General features: G+C 51.9%; 4 protein-coding genes across 5 annotated transcripts; 2 read left to right on the plus strand and 2 right to left on the minus strand.

Annotated features, from left to right (window-relative positions):
- The first annotated feature begins 823 nt into the window (after positions 1-823).
- Positions 824-3,617, plus strand: ADORA3 (adenosine A3 receptor). Its single transcript, XM_066203699.1, has 2 exons — positions 824-1,345; positions 2,543-3,617. Exons 1-2 carry the CDS (start codon positions 879-881, stop codon positions 3,135-3,137), a joined length of 1,062 nt encoding a protein of 353 aa, XP_066059796.1. The 5' UTR covers positions 824-878; the 3' UTR covers positions 3,138-3,617.
- Positions 3,618-5,152: 1,535 nt separating this feature from the next.
- Positions 5,153-9,114, minus strand: CUNH1orf162 (chromosome unknown C1orf162 homolog). Of its 2 annotated transcripts, none has more exons than XM_066203701.1 (6): positions 8,164-9,114; positions 7,415-7,477; positions 7,032-7,134; positions 6,633-6,721; positions 6,122-6,201; positions 5,153-5,689 (listed from the first exon to the last, which is right to left on the minus strand). In XM_066203701.1, the coding sequence occupies exons 2-6, from the start codon at positions 7,443-7,445 to the stop codon at positions 5,630-5,632; spliced, it is 363 nt and encodes a 120-aa protein (XP_066059798.1). In that variant the 5' UTR covers positions 7,446-7,477; positions 8,164-9,114; the 3' UTR covers positions 5,153-5,629. The 2 variants fall into 2 exon arrangements, with proteins under 2 accessions (XP_066059798.1, XP_066059799.1); XM_066203702.1 differs by lacking the exon at positions 8,164-9,114 and adding an exon at positions 7,838-7,982.
- An 82-nt stretch (positions 9,115-9,196) lies between these two features.
- On the minus strand, positions 9,197-12,482 carry ATP5PB (ATP synthase peripheral stalk-membrane subunit b). Its single transcript, XM_066203700.1, has 7 exons — positions 12,349-12,482; positions 12,202-12,244; positions 11,585-11,730; positions 10,949-11,112; positions 10,341-10,466; positions 10,052-10,231; positions 9,197-9,371 (listed from the first exon to the last, which is right to left on the minus strand). The coding sequence occupies exons 1-7, from the start codon at positions 12,374-12,376 to the stop codon at positions 9,300-9,302; spliced, it is 759 nt and encodes a 252-aa protein (XP_066059797.1). The 5' UTR covers positions 12,377-12,482; the 3' UTR covers positions 9,197-9,299.
- A 106-nt stretch (positions 12,483-12,588) lies between these two features.
- On the plus strand, positions 12,589-16,364 carry WDR77 (WD repeat domain 77). Its single transcript, XM_066203990.1, has 10 exons — positions 12,589-12,789; positions 12,897-13,082; positions 13,492-13,633; positions 13,705-13,754; positions 14,048-14,118; positions 14,474-14,528; positions 14,771-14,842; positions 14,932-15,040; positions 15,495-15,563; positions 15,897-16,364. Exons 1-10 carry the CDS (start codon positions 12,600-12,602, stop codon positions 16,054-16,056), a joined length of 1,104 nt encoding a protein of 367 aa, XP_066060087.1. The 5' UTR covers positions 12,589-12,599; the 3' UTR covers positions 16,057-16,364.
- Positions 16,365-17,802: the final 1,438 nt, after the last annotated feature.

Raw genomic sequence — 17,802 nt, forward strand, 5'->3', positions numbered from 1 at the left:
AGGGGTCACAGCAGCCCGGCAGCCCGGCTGTGTCGCGTTTGGGACAGGAAACAGATGCTGCCTGCGGAGGAAGCACCTGAGGAGTATCAGAGCACCTTGTGCTGCCCCGGCAGGAACCTGGAGGGAACGGGGGGGACTGGGCGGAACCCCCGGCCCCGATTTGGCCCCAGCGGGGCTCGGTGGCATCGCCCTCGGACACAGTGTCCCCACGGAAAAGCACCTGCCTCTGGAGGGAAAGGGCTGGGCAGAGGCAGAGCTGTTCACTGAGTCGTGCTGCAAATCCCCCTTCGCACAGGGGCTGCTCCAGCTCCAGCTCCAGCTCCAGCTCCAGCTCCAGGCGGGCAGGGCGCTCTCGCAGGGTGGAGCCTCTGCTCCAGCACCCGCCCTCTGCCTTTACAACTCGGTTTTCTTTCTCGCGATCCTGCTCTGATTTGACTGGGAATTAATTTTTCCCCAAGCCAAGTCTGCTTTGCCCCTGTTGGTGAGGGCAGAGTGACCTCACCCTGTCCTTTCCTTCGCGCAGGAGCCTTTGGTTTTTGGATGCACCTCCCTTCAACACCCCGGAGCTGCCTCAGCTGTGATAATTTATGATAACTGGACTGATAAGCAGCAGCATTGCAGCCAACTGCTGTTGACACTTTTGCCCTTCTAAAACAGCTTGAAAGAGGAACCTGTAGAACTATTTCTTTATAAGTTGCTGGTGAGAAGGACTGTGGAAGCTTTCCCACGTTTTCCCTTCAAAACAGCTTCCCAAGGCACTTTGGTGACTCGAGGCTGCTGAAGGGATGCCGTGAGCTTCAGGAGGGGTCTCCAGGGAGGGGAACAGCTCCTGGATACTGAGACCAGTGCTGAGGACATGAAGTAGCACAGAGGTTTGGATGCTGGCGAATCTCTGGCGGCGAGCAGCAGAGCCCGCAGGTCCCACACGTGGCCATCGATGCCCACATTTCCTTCCGCAGCCGCAGCCCGGGCAGGAGAAGCTGCAGCAGCTCAGGATGCCAAACAGCAGCCTGGCCCTGAGCAGCCTGGACGGGATCTACATCGGCACCGAGTGCCTGGTGGCTTTGTTTGCCACGCTGGGCAACGTGCTGGTGATGTGGGTGGTGCGGCTGAACGCGGCGTTCCAGAACACGACGCTCCTTTTCATCGCGTCGCTGGCGCTGGCCGACATCGCCGTGGGGCTGCTGGTGGTGCCCCTGGCCATCGTGGTGAGCCTGGGCATCGCCCTGCCCGCCCGCGGCTGCCTCTTCATGTGCTGCCTGCTGCTGGTGTTCACCAACGCCTCCATCCTGTCCCTGCTGGCCATCGCCGTCGACAGGTACCTGCGGGTCAAGCTGCCCACCAGGTGAGGCTGCCCCACGGTGGGCCTGGGATTCCTGGGTCTGAAGGATTTTTAGCCTGCTTAGCAGCTGTTGACTTTTTCCCCAAGGAAAAGTTTCTCCAGAAAGCTTCTTCTCCAAACAGTCTTGGCGAACAACTCTCCTTCCTCAAAGCAATCCTTCTCCAGGTGGTGTTTTCTGTTTCTCTGGTTTAACCAATGGCATCAGAGAGGTGTCGTTCCTATTCACCAACCATGTTCAGTCTGTATGGGAACACCTTATAAAAGGTAGTAAGAATTAGACAAAAAAGCCTTTTTTCTGTGCTCTTTGCCTTCTGAAGTATTTGGAGTCTTTCATCTTTGTGTCCTATAATGACACCCCACCTCTGCCCAGCCTCTGCCCCACCTCCTGTGCCCTCCTTTCTAACCCTTCCTTACTTGGATGCTTGTGCCCCACAGCCCACCTGAGATGAGCCTTCCAGAGATCCAGGGGTGCTCGTGAACAGCTCGGTGTTCTCAGGTATCCTCACTGCTCAGGGTTAGAGCTCAGGATGTGTCTGCAGGCAAACTGCTGACTTTTCAGCACTGGTTAATTGCACAGGATGCTGAACGTGTTACAGGGTTTCTTTTTTAGGTTTCTGAGGTTTGTCTTTTAAGTAAAATCCCTTTTAGTATTTGTTGAAAATACAGAAGTAGTAACAAACGTATTAACAGTTAACTGAAATTACTCACTGTTTACATTTAAATGAAAAGTACACAAGCTAGAAAAGCAAAGCATAACCTCAAGCGTCCAAGAAGTCATGTTTTATAATGAGAAAGGACCCATGAAGCTGAAGAATGAGTTTTAGCCCTACAAATGGCATAAACCAAATAAAAAGAGGAAGGTACACCCAAGGAAGCCAAGAAATGAGATAGGGCTTCCAACAGCAGCAAAGCAATATCCTGACAAGAAGAGAACTAAGATCATAATGAAACAAGAAACAAAATAGATTGGACATCCAATTTTAAACAAGGGAACTTAAGCACAGTTCTTACTGGTGCCCAGAGTAACTGTTACAAATGAAGGGTTGAGGCTTGTCTCCAGACAAAATTTGGTTTCCCCACAAAAAGAAGTTAATGCTTCATTTTCCAACAATCACCCTGCAGCGCCTGAACAGGCGAGTTCCCCCTTAACTACTTTAAAACGCTCCTCTTTAACACCACCTGGGATCTCTTCCCCTACAGGTATAAAACAATCACCACAGAGAGGAGAGTCTGGTGGGCCCTGGGGCTGTGCTGGTCGCTGTCCCTGCTGGGAGGGCTGGTCCCCATGTTTGGCTGGAGCAAGGCTGAGCCCAGGAGCTCCCTCAGGTGCCGCTTCGTGGCCGTGATGAGGATGGACTACATGGTGTATTTCTGCTTCTTCACGTGCACGCTGCTGCCGCTGCTCACCATGTGTGCTCTGTACGCCGAGATCTTCCACATCATCCGCACCAAGCTCAGCCAGGCCACCGGCGGCAGAGGGGCTGGGGCTTTCTACGGCCAGGAGCTGAAGACAGCCAAGTCTCTTGCACTTGTTCTCTTCCTGTTTGCGATCTCCTGGCTGCCTCTGTGCATCATAAACTGCATCTTCTACTTTTACCCTGAGTCTCACATCCCCCCACATTTGACCTACTTGGCAATCCTCTTATCCCATGTCAATTCTGCCATGAACCCCATTGTCTATGCCTGCAAGATAAAGAAGTTCAAAGCCACGTACCTTTTGATTTTAAGGACCTATATCCTGTGCAAAAAAACAGACCCAGCTCCTACAGAGCAAACAACAGACCCACAGTCATAAATAAAGGTTGAACCTGCCAGTGGGTAGCAGACCACGGATAAACCGCGTGCCTTTGCTAAGAAACTCTCGGGAAAATGCAGCAACCTTGGGATCTGAGGCTGCTCTAAAGCTGTATGTGAATATATGTCTTTATGTAATATAATTTCTAAACACAGAAGATGGAAATTTGGTCTAGTTGGGGGTTTGGGGTCTTTTTTTAACATGAGGATTGGTTGAGTTGATTGAAAACCAGGATGTGTTCTTTGCTGTTCATAATCCAGCAGCTCACTGGATGTTCTCACACCGTTTGTTATGTCTGTCTATTGAAACTAAACTTGAGTCTGGTCAGCTTGTGCTTCAGCCGGTGTTGTCACATTTTCATGAGTAATAATAAATAGTAGATGGATTTTACATTGATTTGACCTGCCGAGTCCTCCCATGACAATCAAAAACCCTGCCCAGTGTCAGTGCCCTGCCTGGGATGGCACAGGAGTTGCAGTAATTGTTACACCGCAGCTGACACAGCCCGTATTTGGGGAACATGGGTCAGACCGAAAAGAGGCTGTTAAAGGCCAGCCTCTTTTCTTCTCCATCTTTGAATAATAGAAGTGGTCTAGAAGAAGCAGAAAAGCGAGCTCATCACCCTGTTCCTTGTTTTAGAGAGTGTTGGCCTCTGCTCCTCCGGCTGAGATCGGGCATCTCATTTCTTTTCTGAGCTAACCCTTGTCCCAGGCCAAAGCTCTGCCCAGTTACACAGCTCAGCTCTACCAATAGACAAGCCAAAGGAAGCCACTGCACAACAATATCAGAACTTGCTGCAGGTTCTCCTTGAGCATTGATGGACCTGATTACCTTCAGCAGAAACACAGGTCCCACCTAAAGAGCAGAAAGTTGTTAGAATGATGCACGGGGAACTTTGCTGATGTGTTTTGGATAAATCGAGGGAAGCGGGAGCAAAACTGCACCAAATTCCTGGCAGGCTGCCTGGCAAACTCCAAGGGGACAAGGCACAGGGATATGGAGGAAGAACAGAGAGGACTGAGAGCAAAGCAGAGCAGTCCCAGGGAGATGAGCCTGCTCACCCGAGGGACCCCAGCACACAGCTCACCTTCCAGGGAGGGAGGGAGACGCTCCTCCTGTTTTGTCTATTAGAGCTTGAAGGAACTGCCACGACTGAGGCGAGAGCAGGGAACGGCCAAAGACCACAAGTGGTTCTGCTGAGCCTGTGGAAGTCTGTGGCACCAGCAGCAGTCTGTGGCCAAACACCGAATTTCAAAGCATCGCTTCCGTTGTCCCCCGAGGTCCCAGCAGCTGCCGGAAGGAGGAAGAAGAGGCAGGAGAGCCCAGTGCAGGAGGCAGGAGAGCCCAGAGGAGGAAGGAGAGCCCAGCGCAGGAGGCAGGAGAGCCCAGAGGAGGAAGGAGAGCCCAGCGCAGGAGGCAGGAGAGCCCAGAGGAGGAAGGAGAGCCCAACGGGGGAAGCAGCACAGCCCAGTGCAGGGGGTAGGAGAGCCTAGAGGAGGAGGAAGGAGAGCCCGGTGGAAGAGCCAGCCACAGCCCGGTGCAGGAGGCAGCACTGCCCGGTGGAAGAGCCAGCCACAGCCCGGTGCAGGAGGCAGCACTGCCCGGTGGAAGAGCCAGCCACAGCCCGGTGCAGGAGGCAGCACAGCCCGGTGGAAGAGCCAGCCACAGCCCGGTGCAGGAGGCAGCACTGCCCGGTGGAAGAGCCAGCCACAGCCCGGTGCAGGAGGCAGCACTGCCCGGCGGAAGAGGCAGCACAGGCCGGTGGAGCCCCTTGGGGCCGGCAGAGCCGGAGCCCTGCCCGGGAACTGGAGCCGGAACGCCCCGCAGCAGCACAGGGAGCTCAGCCGCTGCCATCCCCGGCTTGGTGCTGCCATCGGGTGGCACCTCCAGCCCGGCTCCTCCGGAGCTCTGACACGGCCACCGTGGTAAATTAGCCCCGTCCATGGAAAGGGAACGATTTTACACTGTACTTAGACCACTGTGGGTAATAACGAGTAAATGAACATTTCCAGAGATTTTGGCTGTCACGCGGTGATTGTGCATTTCTTTCACGGGACCCAACAAGGAGAGATTTGCATACAAACATTCCATTATCATCTCCTCAATAACAGAAAATAACTAAGCAGTGCACTTGGCAATAAAAAAAAAAAAAAAAAAAAAGGGAAAATGAAAAGGGTAACACAAGGGCACACGTGGATAGACGCAGAGAAACATTTTCATTTCTCAGTTCTCTCTGGTAGTTCTCACAAACGGAAACTTTACAAGGGCAGGGAAATTTTTACAGATGAGGAAATCCTGTATAGAAACTCTCCATTTGCCCACAGCCACTGGCAGCCAGTTTGGAACAGGAGACAATTTCCCACCGTAACTACAAAAAGAGCTGTGTTACAGAGGGCGTGGGGGCATTCCCAGGGCAGGCCCTGGTGGAACATCCTGGTGGCTTTTGATGTCCAGAAAGTGGGAACATTCTCATTTCATCTGGAACTTCCTCATCACACAGGCAGTGGTGTGTGGCCCCGCTGGAAGACCAGAGTGCTGTAGGTCACTTCATTCTGGGGATGTGAGAGAAGCCACAGACATTAGAGAGTGCACAAGCACGGCAGCTCAGGAGGAATTTCCCACTTCTAACTTGTCCTCAACACCACACACCATAAGCAGCCTGTCCCTGCCTGGGGGAAACTGGTAAACGCTGGTTCATCCCACTGCTCAGTCTGGCTCAGGGTCTCCTTCAGGGGCTTCCAAAGAATTAACATCACAGAGGAAAACTGCAGAAATGCTTCCCCTTTAAAGGATTTCTCCTAACCTGCCTAGTCAGTGGTTGAGAGAAGCCCCAGAACCCCTGAAGCTCCATGTCAAAAGAACTGCTGAGTAACATCGAGTCTCAAAGGTGACTTTTCTCCCTCCCACCCCAAATTTATATTTACTGCAGTCAAGAATGTGAAATATCTGCATAAAGCATTAGAAATGACAGTTGTGACATTTACCTGAGTGTTCCTAAAAGATTCCGCAGGTGCCATGTGGGAGAAAGCTTCCTCTTGTAAATTTTGGTGGGATCTCTTATAACCTAGGAAGGAAAGGGATCCCAGTCTCAGCTGCTTGCCCTCTTTGGGGGCAGCAGTGCAGGGGAGGCTGCAGAGGGGTGACAGACAGCTGATGAGTGACCTCTGGCACAGCAAAGGGGCAGTTTGGGCTGCCCAGTCCCTCCCTGCCCACCTGCTGGAAGTGGCCAGGATGAAAGGGACTGAGGAACTCAGTGCAGGCAGGATTAGGATGAGAAAAGCCCAGAACCAACAAAAACCCCCACAACTCAGCAGTGGCAAAGTTAATTCTCTCCTGAAAACATCACTGGGATGATCCATGAGGAGTTACTGCCAGTTACTGAGCTGTTCATCAACACAGAGCTATTCCAGGCAGACATTATTTGAGCCACTTTCTAAGTAACTTCTGCAGAGTTACCATCAACTCTGCTCTTACACCCTCGACTGTGTCACTCACTTTTCCTGGAGAGGAAGATGATTGCAAAAACCAGAACAGTCAGGAGGATGCCAGAAACGAAGGCCAATGACACGTACATTATTTCATGGCTGTTGACACACAGAAAATCCTGTCAGAACCCCCAGTTTCAGCAGAGGGATTGAAGCATCAGGAGTGCTCAAATTCACCAAACTTCATGGAGTGTGACATTTATCCCCAGCCCCATGAGATTAACATGTGTGTATCTGCATTGAGCATCTCTAGGAATCACCCATCCAGTGCACAGACTAGGAAATTCTAACCAAATTTTAACCCCCCAAGATATTAAATAGGTGATGTATAACCCTTCCCTTGCAGAAGGGGGCTGCAGTCTCAGGGAACCCTGGGTCTGAAGTCAGGAAATAAAGGTGCAGCATTTACTTATTGATCCAGCAGCTGACTTCTGAAGCTTCGAAATGAGGTGGAGGGGTGTGGACGGTGGTAGGGACAGTGCTGGGGACAGTGGTAGTGACAATGGGCTCAGCTGCAACAGAAAAAAAAATCATAAGCTTGTTTCAAAACGTGCAAAATTCTGCAGTAGTACTACTGGCAAGTGGAACCACATGGGGGGCTGTGTCTGTATGGTCTGTCTGAAAGTGGAACCACCAGACAGGAAAATGCTGCTGCTCAGAGGATGACTGTGCTGGGCAGCCTCTGGCAGCCATGCAGTTCCTCCCCAAACAGCCCCAGGGCTCAGCCTCCCCTGAGCCATCACCTCTGGCAGCAACACTGCAGCTAAGGAGATTCCTTAAAAAATAAAATACCTGGAGCTGTTTTTGAGGGAGAGCCTCCCATTCTCTCAGAGCATTAACTGACAGGAAGAGAAGCTGAAAGAAAGGGACAAAAGTGATATTTATATACATATACATGTAAGCAAAACAAACCTGTCACCCTCTTCTAACTTAAAAGACTTGATTTAGTTTTTATCCATTTCTTGGAAATGTTATAAAAGTGGCACAAAACCACTCAAACCTGGCAGTTCCTCAGCATCAACCCCTTCCCAGTGCCTTGCTCCTGAACACGAGTTCACTGTTCCCTGACGGGCCTTCTCCACCAGAAGTTGGAGGATATTTAATAACTAAAAAGCACCTACAGGATTATTTTTGCAGCAGCTAAAACCCTATGAACATTTTCATAATCAGAAGCAGCTTTGAAAAGTTCCTTTAAGTTAAATCGACTTTACCCACCAAAACAGGAACAGTAACTTTCTTCTCAAATTTGGGTGTAGAATCTTAGATAGGGATTCTTGAAGATATCCTGCTACAAAATCCCTACACTGGCATTTCTCACCACATGCTTTGCAAACTGCGGATTGTGAATAATGTGAAAATATTACAACATGAAAATAAACACCCTGCTCTCTGCTGCTGCCACTTTTCCTACTGCATCCCATTGTTGCCGCATTCCAGAGGAGCCAGACCGTGAATCCTCCCAGTTTCCCACACCAAACCTCACAGGGTGCCGTGTTTGCAGTAACAAAAGAAACAAGAAATGATACAGAGCTCCATCTTACCTCCCACCATGGAAATGCTGCTGGAAAACTCCTCAAGTGTCAGCACACCAGTTTAACCGTTTGCTTTGTGAGAATCTGCCACACCAGTCAAAAGCTCACATGTCAATCCGACGTGGGTTTTACACAATTGTGGAAGTTAAGCAACTTCACTTTTTTTTTAATTTAAATTGACAGAAAACAGGAAACCATGAAAGACACCTGCATTCTCTGGAACTGTTATTCAAAAAAAAAAAGGCATCTTCAGTTTAGGTTGGCTTGAAGAAAGGTTCTTGCCTCTAAATAACACTTCGGTGAACTGGTGCATTGGAAGTGTAAGAAAACCCCACTTTAGGTGGTGTTTCTTAACCCCACTGAGAAATGGGATTGCAGGCACCCCCAGGCTGCCCACTTGGGTTTATGGACTACATAAATCACCCCTCAGCACACACAGGAGTTTGTTTGTGTGTGTGCTTTGCTGGGATTTTTGAGTTTTAGTAATTCCTCCAGGGAAAAGCCTCCTATAAACAGAAGACGAAGGGACTTTGCAAAGTAAAAAAAAAGAAAATCTCCTCTGGAATAAACTTACCCATTTCTCAGTTTTTAAATAGAAAAACAGCTGAGAGCATTGAGGGGATTTTGACACATTTCCTGCCCAATGACTTCTCCCAGAACCCAACCCCTTTCAGCACTGCACGAGGCTTTATGGTGAAAGGGAGTTTCCAGCTCCTTTAGAGAACAAGAACACTCATCCAGAGCCCCTCCGAGCACAGGGCCAAGTGAATGGGAACACAAATCATCCTGGCTTTAGAACATGTGTACAAGGACGGCAGGTGTCTGGGGTTGCTATCACCCAGAATTTAACACAGGGATCAGTTCCAGCACCAGAATTTTTCCTCTGTGAAGTTCTGTATCTTTGGAAGTGTCTGTGACCGAACAGAGGATCCAACAGGATCTCACCCACTGTGGTTTCAACTCATCCCCCCACAAACCAGCTGCAGTGGGTGGTGTGACCACCCAGTGACTTCAAACACAAACAGGCAGGGACGGCTGGTAGTGAAATACAGCAGAGGGTTTTTTTGTTTGTTTGTTTAATGGTATTTTAGAGTCATACAGTTTCCAAGAGGAGGTACTGGGACATGTCAGGGGGCTCAGGCTGCTCACACAGCTGCGTGGGCACTCTTGGACAGCGCCTTCAGGTCCAGGATGCACTTGGCAATACTTTCCTTTTGCTGCAAGAGACAGTAAACAGCCTTCAGGAGACATTTCAACAAGCAAAACAGACATTGAAGTGCATTTTAGACAAACCTTTTTAGACCTATAAATTACTGATTAAGAGGGATGCAATGACAGCTCATGAAGTCAGAGATTCACATCAAATAAAGCACAGATGTGGATGCTGAATGTGAGAAGTCAGGCAGCAGCACAATGTCTGTGGGAAACTAAGTCACAGATCTCTCATTTTGGCCTGAGATACTGTGGCCTGAGAAATTGGAAGGAGGAATTTAAACAGTCCTTGGAGAAAGGAAAACAATCCTTGCAGGTGTTGTTTGCCTCCCTGTTGTTTACTTGCAAGGAATGATTGAGGGTTGTTGCTCCTAACTGTCCAATGATGGTGATGTGTTGGTTTGCTGTCCAATGAAGTTTTACTCCATCAGAACTGTCTATAAAGAAGATTTTAAAGAGTAAAGATGGGTCTGACTTGCTAATAAGCCTGAGACCCCGTGTGTCGTTTTCTACTGCCGTTCCTAATCAGAGCAACACACAGATCCATGGAATACCAGAAGGGAAACCAAAGCTCACCCAGTCCCACCCCTGGCCAAGGTTTACCCATCACCTCGTGAGCCAGGACCCCGGAACAGCAAATCTCTGTGCAGGCTAAAACGTAAAGCAGGTAAATCCCGGCGAGTACCTGCTGAGGTGTGATGCTCTGAATGACGTTCTTCTCCACCCACTGGATCATGTGGTCCTGCTCCTTCTGCCTCTTGAGGGTCTGCAGGGCCACCTGGTAGTCCAGCCTCTTCTTCACCTCGTTGTACACCATCATCAGGCGCTCGCGGTAGTTGGTTTCCAGCAGCATGGCGATGTTGTTCTGCACACAGAGCAGGGACAAGGGGGTCATGCCTGGCAGCAGAGCGTGCCCTGTGCCCCAGCAGGGCAGCCTGCCCTGGGCAGCAGCAGCAGCGCCCTGCCCTGCTCACCCTCTTGGCGTCGAAGAGGTAAGTGTGGCCCTCCACCCTCCACTGCTCCTTCTTCTCCTCCTCGATGGCCGTCTGCAGCGCCTGCATGGCCTCGTTCTTCATGGCCTGTGCCGCGGACACCTTCTCCTGCAGGAGGGAAACGACCCCACGCCTCAGAATCACAGCCAGGTACAGGGAAAACAAGGGATCTGCCATGAATCCTGAAATGGGGCACTGAGCTGTGAGAAATGTCTGTCAACTGCCCCGCGCCAGGGCAGAGGTTGTGGCTACAGAGAAGAATGAGGGCTCACAATCAGCCACGGGATCCCAGACTGGTTTGGGGTGGAAGGGAACTTACATCCCATCCCACCCCTGCCATGGCAGGGACACCTCCCACTGTCCCAGGCTGCTCCAAACCCTGTCCAGCCTGGCCCTGGACACTCCAGGGATCCAGGGGCAGCCACAGCTGCTCTGGGCACCCTGTGCCAGGGCATCACCACCCCTACAGGGAACAACTCCCTCCCAACATCCCGTCCATCCCTGCCCTGTGCCCGTCTGAAGCCATTTGTGCTTTAACAGAACCATTCCTTCCTAACCACTGCAAAGTCCAAGCAGGGTTTCTTCATTACCTCGTTGAGTTTGTCAGCGAAAGCTGCAACATCAGCCCCAAACTTCTTGATGCCATAAATGATGACTGCCAGTATGCACGCAGATGCTACTGTCTCGTGGTTAATAACGTAGATCTCCTTGGAAAGCAGGTACAGCAGGAGGCCAGTGCCCAACATGTAGGGCCCTACAGGGAAAAGAGAGCAGCATTACTTGTGTAAAGCATAACAAGGCTTAATAAACTCAAGTACTTCAGAGGGAGCTACTTTCAAGGCTCACGAGGTCAGGGAGAAGTGTTCTATTTTACCAGGACAATAAACAGAGCCACAGTTCCACCTGGGAAAGGTGCCACAAGGAATCTCACTAGGAGTGGAAGCAGCTTACACCTGATGTGGACCCTGCTGCTTCTGCTCATTCAGAAACATGCAGAATTCTCTGTTTAAATGTTCTAAGGACCAAGAGGCAACTAAATCTTTCTATAAAATCAAGCTAATAGAATTTTTATAACCATTAGGTGTCTAACTTAAGAGACAAGAGTCCTGCATTGGCTTGTTCTTCACAACCTGCACAAGCAAAATATTTATTTTCAGTAATATTTTACCCTTCCAGAATCCAGAACCACATAAGCATAGCTAAAAATGGTAAAAGTCAGTATTGACCTGTAACTCCTGTTTTAGGGTAGAGAAACTGGAAAAACTCCTCAGGGATCAAACCATGACGAACTTCCCCTCCCTTCTCAGGCAGAGGTGGCACAGGAGCCAAGCTCTGCTGAGTTGTGTGCAGTGGTCTTGTGGTGTGCAACACCCTGTGAACAAGGAGAACATTTCAATTACGATTCTTACTAAAAAAACAGAGGAAAACAGTCCCCCAAACCACCCTTAGATGAGGCTCAAATACATTTCCAGTTAAAGAAGAAGGTAAGTGGTGAGGCTGGGGCACAGGGTGCTCAGAGAAGTCTGGCTGCCCCATCCCTGGCAGTATCCAAGGCCAGGCTGGACCTGCTCTGGGAAAGGCGTCTCTGCCCACGGCAGGTGGAACTGGATGAGCTTAAAGGTCCTCTCCGACCCAAACTATTCCGCGATTCGAAGACGGTGGCACGCACTGGACACACCTCCTTGCAGGAAGTGGGTGGGACTAAATAACCTCCAGAAGTTCCTTCCCACAGTCCCTATGTCACACTCCCACAACGCGAACGGGGAAAAAAACCGAGACAAAGCCCCAGAATAAGGCTGTTTAAACACAAACCCCGGCCGCTGTGGGCTCCCCCGGTACTCACCCCACGGCGACGGGCGGCGGCAGCGCCCTCAGCGCGGCGGGGGCTGAGGGGACAAGAGGGCGGAGAGCGCGTCAGGGCAGAGCTCGGCCAGCACCCCCCGCCCGCCACCCCGCTCCCCCCAGAGAAGCGGCGTTCCCCGCGGCTCACCGGCGCGCAGGACGAGGCGGGAGAGCATGGCAGGGCAGGGCGGGGCGGGGCGGGGAGAGCCGTGAGCAGCGGCGGTGAGCAGCGGCGCCGGAGCCCTGGTCCCGCGGGGTGACCGCCGCCGCCGGGCGCTGAGATGGCGGCGCGGCTCTCGCGAGAGCGCGGGGAGGCGGGCGGGGGGCGGGCGCTCTCGCGAGAGGAGGCGGCGGCGGGAGACACGTGGGGGCGCCGCCGGCCCCGCCGCCGCCGCCGCCATGGAGGAGCCGCTGCCGCCGCCGCTGCCGCTGCCCCAGGCGGCCCCGCCGCCCGCCCCGCCCGACACCGCGCCGCCCGCCGCCGCGCCGCACGGCGATTCCGCGGCCGAGGCCGCCCCCGAGTGGAACATCCCGCCCAACGCGCCCGCCTGCATGGAGCGGCACCTGGAGCGGGCGCAGTACCGCGCAGGTAGCGGGGCGGCGGCGCGGGCGGCCCGGCGGGGCCCGGGGGCCTCGGGCGCGCCCCGGGGGCTCCCCGCGCTTCTCCCCGCGCCTCCCCTCGTGTCTCTCCCGCAGACGGGGCCCTGCTGCTGGGCGCCTCCGGGCTGAACGGGCGCTGCTGGACCGGCTCGCTGTGGGTGTTCGCCGAGCCCCGGCGCGCCCCCAGCGAGGGCTTCTGCACCGCCGGCGTGCAGACCGAGGCGGGCATCGCCGACCTGTGCTGGCTGGCTGACAGGGGCATCCTGGTGGCCTCCGACTCCGGTAAGCCATGGCGATGTCCCGCATCCTTCGCTGGGGTGTGTCTGTCCCCTCTGCTGAGCCGGGTGTCCCCCGTTCCCCCTCGGAGCCGGGTGTCCCCCGTTCCCCCCTCGGAGCCGGGTGTCCCCCGTTCCCCCCTCGGAGCCGGGTGTCCCCCGTTCCCCCCTCGGAGCCGGGTGTCCCCCGTTCCCCCCTCGGAGCCGGGTGTCCCCCGTTCCCCCCTCGGAGCCGGGTGTCCCCCTTTCCCCCCTCGGAGCCGGGTGTCCCCCGTTCCCCCCTCGGAGCCGGGTGTGCCCCGTTCCCCCCTCGGAGCCGGGTGTCCCCCTTTCCCCCTCGGAGCCGGGTGTCCCCCGTTCCCCCTCTGAGGTGCGTGTCCCTCTCCCTGAGGTGCGCGTTCCCCTGCGTCCCCCAGGTGCGGTGGAGCTGTGGGAGCTGGAGGAGGACGAGAGCCTCATCGTGAACAAGTTCTGTAAATACGAGCACGATGACATCGTGACGTCGGTGTGTGTGCTGGCCGGCAGCAGCCAGGCTGTCAGCGGGGGCCGGGATTTCTGGTGAGTGTCCCCGGCCTGGCCGCCGTGTCCCCGGGCCGTGCCGGGCGCTCACGGCTCGCTCTTGTCCGCAGCGTGAAGGTCTGGGACATCCCCGAGCAAACGGTGCTGCACTCCTACAGAGGTGAGTGCCAGCCCACCCCTCTGTCTCCTTTATAAACCCCTTTCCATCCCGCTCTGACCTTTCCCCCGAGCCCCTGTGTGGCTCCCTCAGTCCCTCACCGGGACTTGTGGCCGCGGTTGGACTGGGCAGCTCATCGCTTGGGTCGGAAGCAGTTGGTTTGGCTGCTGCTGAGCAGAAGTTATCCCGTGTCTGGGCATAACCGTTCCACTGCTGTGCCTCTGGAGCTCCTTGGGAATGCGTGGGGAAGTTGGATACAATCTTTGAGGCTCTTTATCCTTTTGTGCCTTTGGTAGCTCACGCTGATGCAGTGACATGTGTGGCTTCCTGTCCTGGTAAGGACACTGTGTTCCTGTCCTGTGCTGAGGTAAAGCTCGCTCTGTTGTCTAAATCTACCCCATTAAAATGAGATTTAAGTTTGGGTATTTACAGTTTAATGCACTTAGAAACCACCTCTTGTGTTGCAGCCTGCCTACCTGTGTTACTGCAGTGCTCTAGTCTGATAAATTTATAATCAGTTTATCAATCTGATTCCTACGGGTTTGTATCAAATGTTGGGAGCCCTTAATTCTGTCCTGGGGATGACTGGAGGCTGCACTTAATGACAGCATCATTTTAACCCAGAGGAAAAGGCAGGGTCATTTTGCCTGTGAGTCAGCAGTGAATCTGAATTTATGCCACAAAGAAATGTAAAATTTTTTTCATTCCTTTTGGATTTACAGGACAACAGAATTTTACTCTGGGACACCAGATGCCCCAAACCAGCTACCCGAATTGGTATGTCTCTGTGGGCAGTCACTGCTTCTGCATGAGTTTGTGTTGGAAGAAATAAATTATTTTATGCCTGACTTCTAACTCCAAATCTAGTGTTGGGCCTGTTAAAACAGGTCTAACACTGTCACAGAAGTACAATAAGCTTTAAACACTTGTCTTGATGCAGTGGCAGTGCTAAATGAGATGGGTGGGGAATATCCTTGTGCTGTCTCCTTCCACACTCACCCCAGTTTCTTCCCTTGCAGTTTGCAGTGCCTGTAATTACCTCCCTACCTCAATCATGTGGCATCCACAGAAAAGTGACATCTTTGTCTTGGGTAAGGATCTGGACTCTGACCAGGCAAGTGAAGGTCCTCATTTTCCCAGGACAGCTTTTGCAGGTGACTTCAATCCCCCTCTCTCCCAGGTGATGAAAGTGGAACAGTTGCACTGGTGGACACAAAGAATCCTGACTCTGCCCTCAGCAGTGCTGTGCACACCCGAGGCATCACAGGCTTTGCCTTCTCTGCACACAGGTACTGAGTGATTCTGGCACAGGACGTGGGGCTGCATCCCCTTAAAAGCCTTAGTTATTTCTGAGTAAAACCCGTGAGAGGCCAGTTTTGGTCTTCTTATCAAGGAGGTTGTTGCAGAGAACAGAGTAAACCAAGCAATGTCTCACTCCTGACATATGGGAATGTCCACGGCAAGAATCCAGCAGTTCCAGGATTACTGACCCACACTGAGGGGATTTTTGTAATTAGAGTCACCTCTGATTAAAGAAGGATCACTTGCTTTCAGACTCTAATAGAATATTCCCACTCAGTGTACTGGCACCCTGCCAAATGCTGATGAAGACACTTTTGTAAGATCTTTGTGGATTAATTCACTGTACCTGGGTCAGGATCACTTAGAATCCTGCTGTTCAAAAGTTTATCCCTAAAAACTCTTGCATTTGCTTGTTCTAACCGTGCTCTCACCTCTCTCTAGTTCACCCTTACTGGCTTCCATCAGTGAAGACTGTTCAGTTGCTGTTCTCGACTCAGACCTCTCAGAGGTGTAAGTACAGACAGAATGTCCTCACTGCTGTTGTCTTCTTGAGTTAATTACTAATACACAGGATGGTTTGGGGTGGAAGGGAACCTCAGAGCCCACCCAGTGCCACCCCTGCCATGGCAGGGACACCTCCCACTGGCCCAGGCTGCTCCAAGCCCTGTCCAGCCTGGCCTGGGACACTTCCAGGGATCCAGGGGCAGCCACAGCTTCTCTGGGTAACCTGGAGTTAAAAATGTTCCTAAGCAGAGGAGCATCATCCTAACAACCCAGCAGCTGGGGATTGCACAAGCCCACATCCTCTCCAGTGATGGCTGATGGAGTCTTGGTGTTTTGCAGGTTCAGAAACCGTTCTCATCGAGACTTTGTAAAAGGCTTGTCCTGGTCTCCTTCAGATGATGCCTTGCTCACTACAGTTGGATGGGATCATCAGGTTTTACATCACACTGTTCCCCTACCAGCTGGTGAAGCTTCTGGAATCAACTGTGTAAAAGAATAGTTTTATAAACTCGTGGTCCAAGTTCCTTGCTGGCATCACTTTGATTCTGCTGAAGTCGCAGGTGTGTGAGCTGGAGTGGGGTCTGTTTTCTGCCTCGAAGCTCGTGGCTAAGAAGGTTCCTGTAGTTATTTTGAATTAGGTGTAAGTTAGTTACAAACCAAGCTTTACCCTCTCCTCAGGAATGGCTTCTCCTGTAATAAAAGACTTTGGTTTTACTGAGAAAAAAAATTGACTTCAGGCACAGAGGAGAGTTGGAGAGACAGGGAATTAGGTGTAATGAAAAAAGAAATAAAGTCAAAAAGACTTGATTCTTTGCTCAGTTCTCTAGACTACCCAAGGAATGAATGGAAGCTTTTGGGGGAGGTTAGCAACATGCCTGTTGTTGGGTAGATGTGAGAGCCTCGCCCCTGAGCAAAGTTCTTTGCTCTGTAAATCAGATGGAATGGAAAGACCTGTTGGGATTCAAGGGTAGAAGGGTTCCAGTGTTGTCCTTAATGCAGCACGTGGTGGGGAGGATTCAGCCTCAGTACCAGTGTGGAGCCTCTGGTGAGCACTGCTTGTGCACTGGTGTAAAATCCCAGTGCTCGGTGCCAGGATGGAGAGTGAGGATCCCAGTTAAACCTTTGGGAGGGTGCTGGAATCCTGGGATGGCCAGGTCAGGGCCTGGCAGGGGCTGGCAGCCAGGAGGGAGCAGGTGCTGTGCTCTTTGACACCACAGTTCATCTCCTCTGTGCTGAAGGCAACTTACTCAAGGATAAGACCTGTGAACAAAAGGTTTATGTGAGGGAAAAACTGGACTAAGGACTTCAGTTGTCATTTGCTTGCTCCTGTACCAGACTCTGCTTAGTGATAACCCAGATCCATGCACTTGTGACGAGTGACTTCCTGTGCTGGCACTGAGGGGACAGGACATTCCCCTACCCCCCAAACCTGACTCCACAGAACCTGTAGAGGTGTTTTCGTCAAATGCCACGTACATTTCTAACTCAGCTGTTTCCCTGGAACATGTTCACCTGGAGAAAGTCACTGCTGTGCATGCATTGCTGCTGCTCTAGGTATGGCTTGGTCTCGCCTAGTATTTCCTGGGCAGAATTCAGCAAGTCCCGACTGATGAAACAAAAAAACCATTGAAATGAATGTTACCCTCGGTTCTTTAGCATGATAGCAGCACTTAAATGTACACTGCTTCCAGTTTCTATCTCTGCATACACATAGGTTGAGTTGTGCAAAGCTCACAGTTCATTTTTAGGCAGACTAGGCTTTCCCAGGCTCTGTACTTTTCTCATACTCCTTGTAAACCTCACTTGCTGCATTTTAAATCCCAGTGTCATACAGGTGTTCACAGCAACCTCCTGTTTTAGAGCAGTGTATGACAAGAAATGGTAAATGATGATAAAAACGGACTCATTTCCTCAGAAATACCCCTTGAACCACCAAGTCCCCTGTTAGGGACCTGTGATGCTGTACTGAAACAGGTCTTGTGCTGGTTCTGAAAGAGTTGTCTTGGAAGATGGTTTTCAATTGTAACTGGGTTTAAGTTTCACTGGGCCACTTCTGTAGCACTGAAGAGCCAGCTGAGATCATCCACACAGTCCAAGTTGTGATTTCAGTCCCTGATATTAAAACTGTTCTTAAATAAATGTTCACCGTATTCCTGTTCACTGCCAGGGTACTACAGTTCTTCAGCACTGGTGCAAGGCAGGCTCTGGGTCCTGCTGCTTTTCAGGAAACTTTTCTTTCCAGAAC

Source organism: Chamaea fasciata, unplaced genomic scaffold (assembly GCF_029207755.1).
Source record: "Chamaea fasciata isolate MVZ Bird 193981 ecotype frontalis unplaced genomic scaffold, bChaFas1.0.hap1 SCAF_25, whole genome shotgun sequence".
Lineage (NCBI taxonomy): Eukaryota > Metazoa > Chordata > Aves > Passeriformes > Sylviidae > Chamaea > Chamaea fasciata.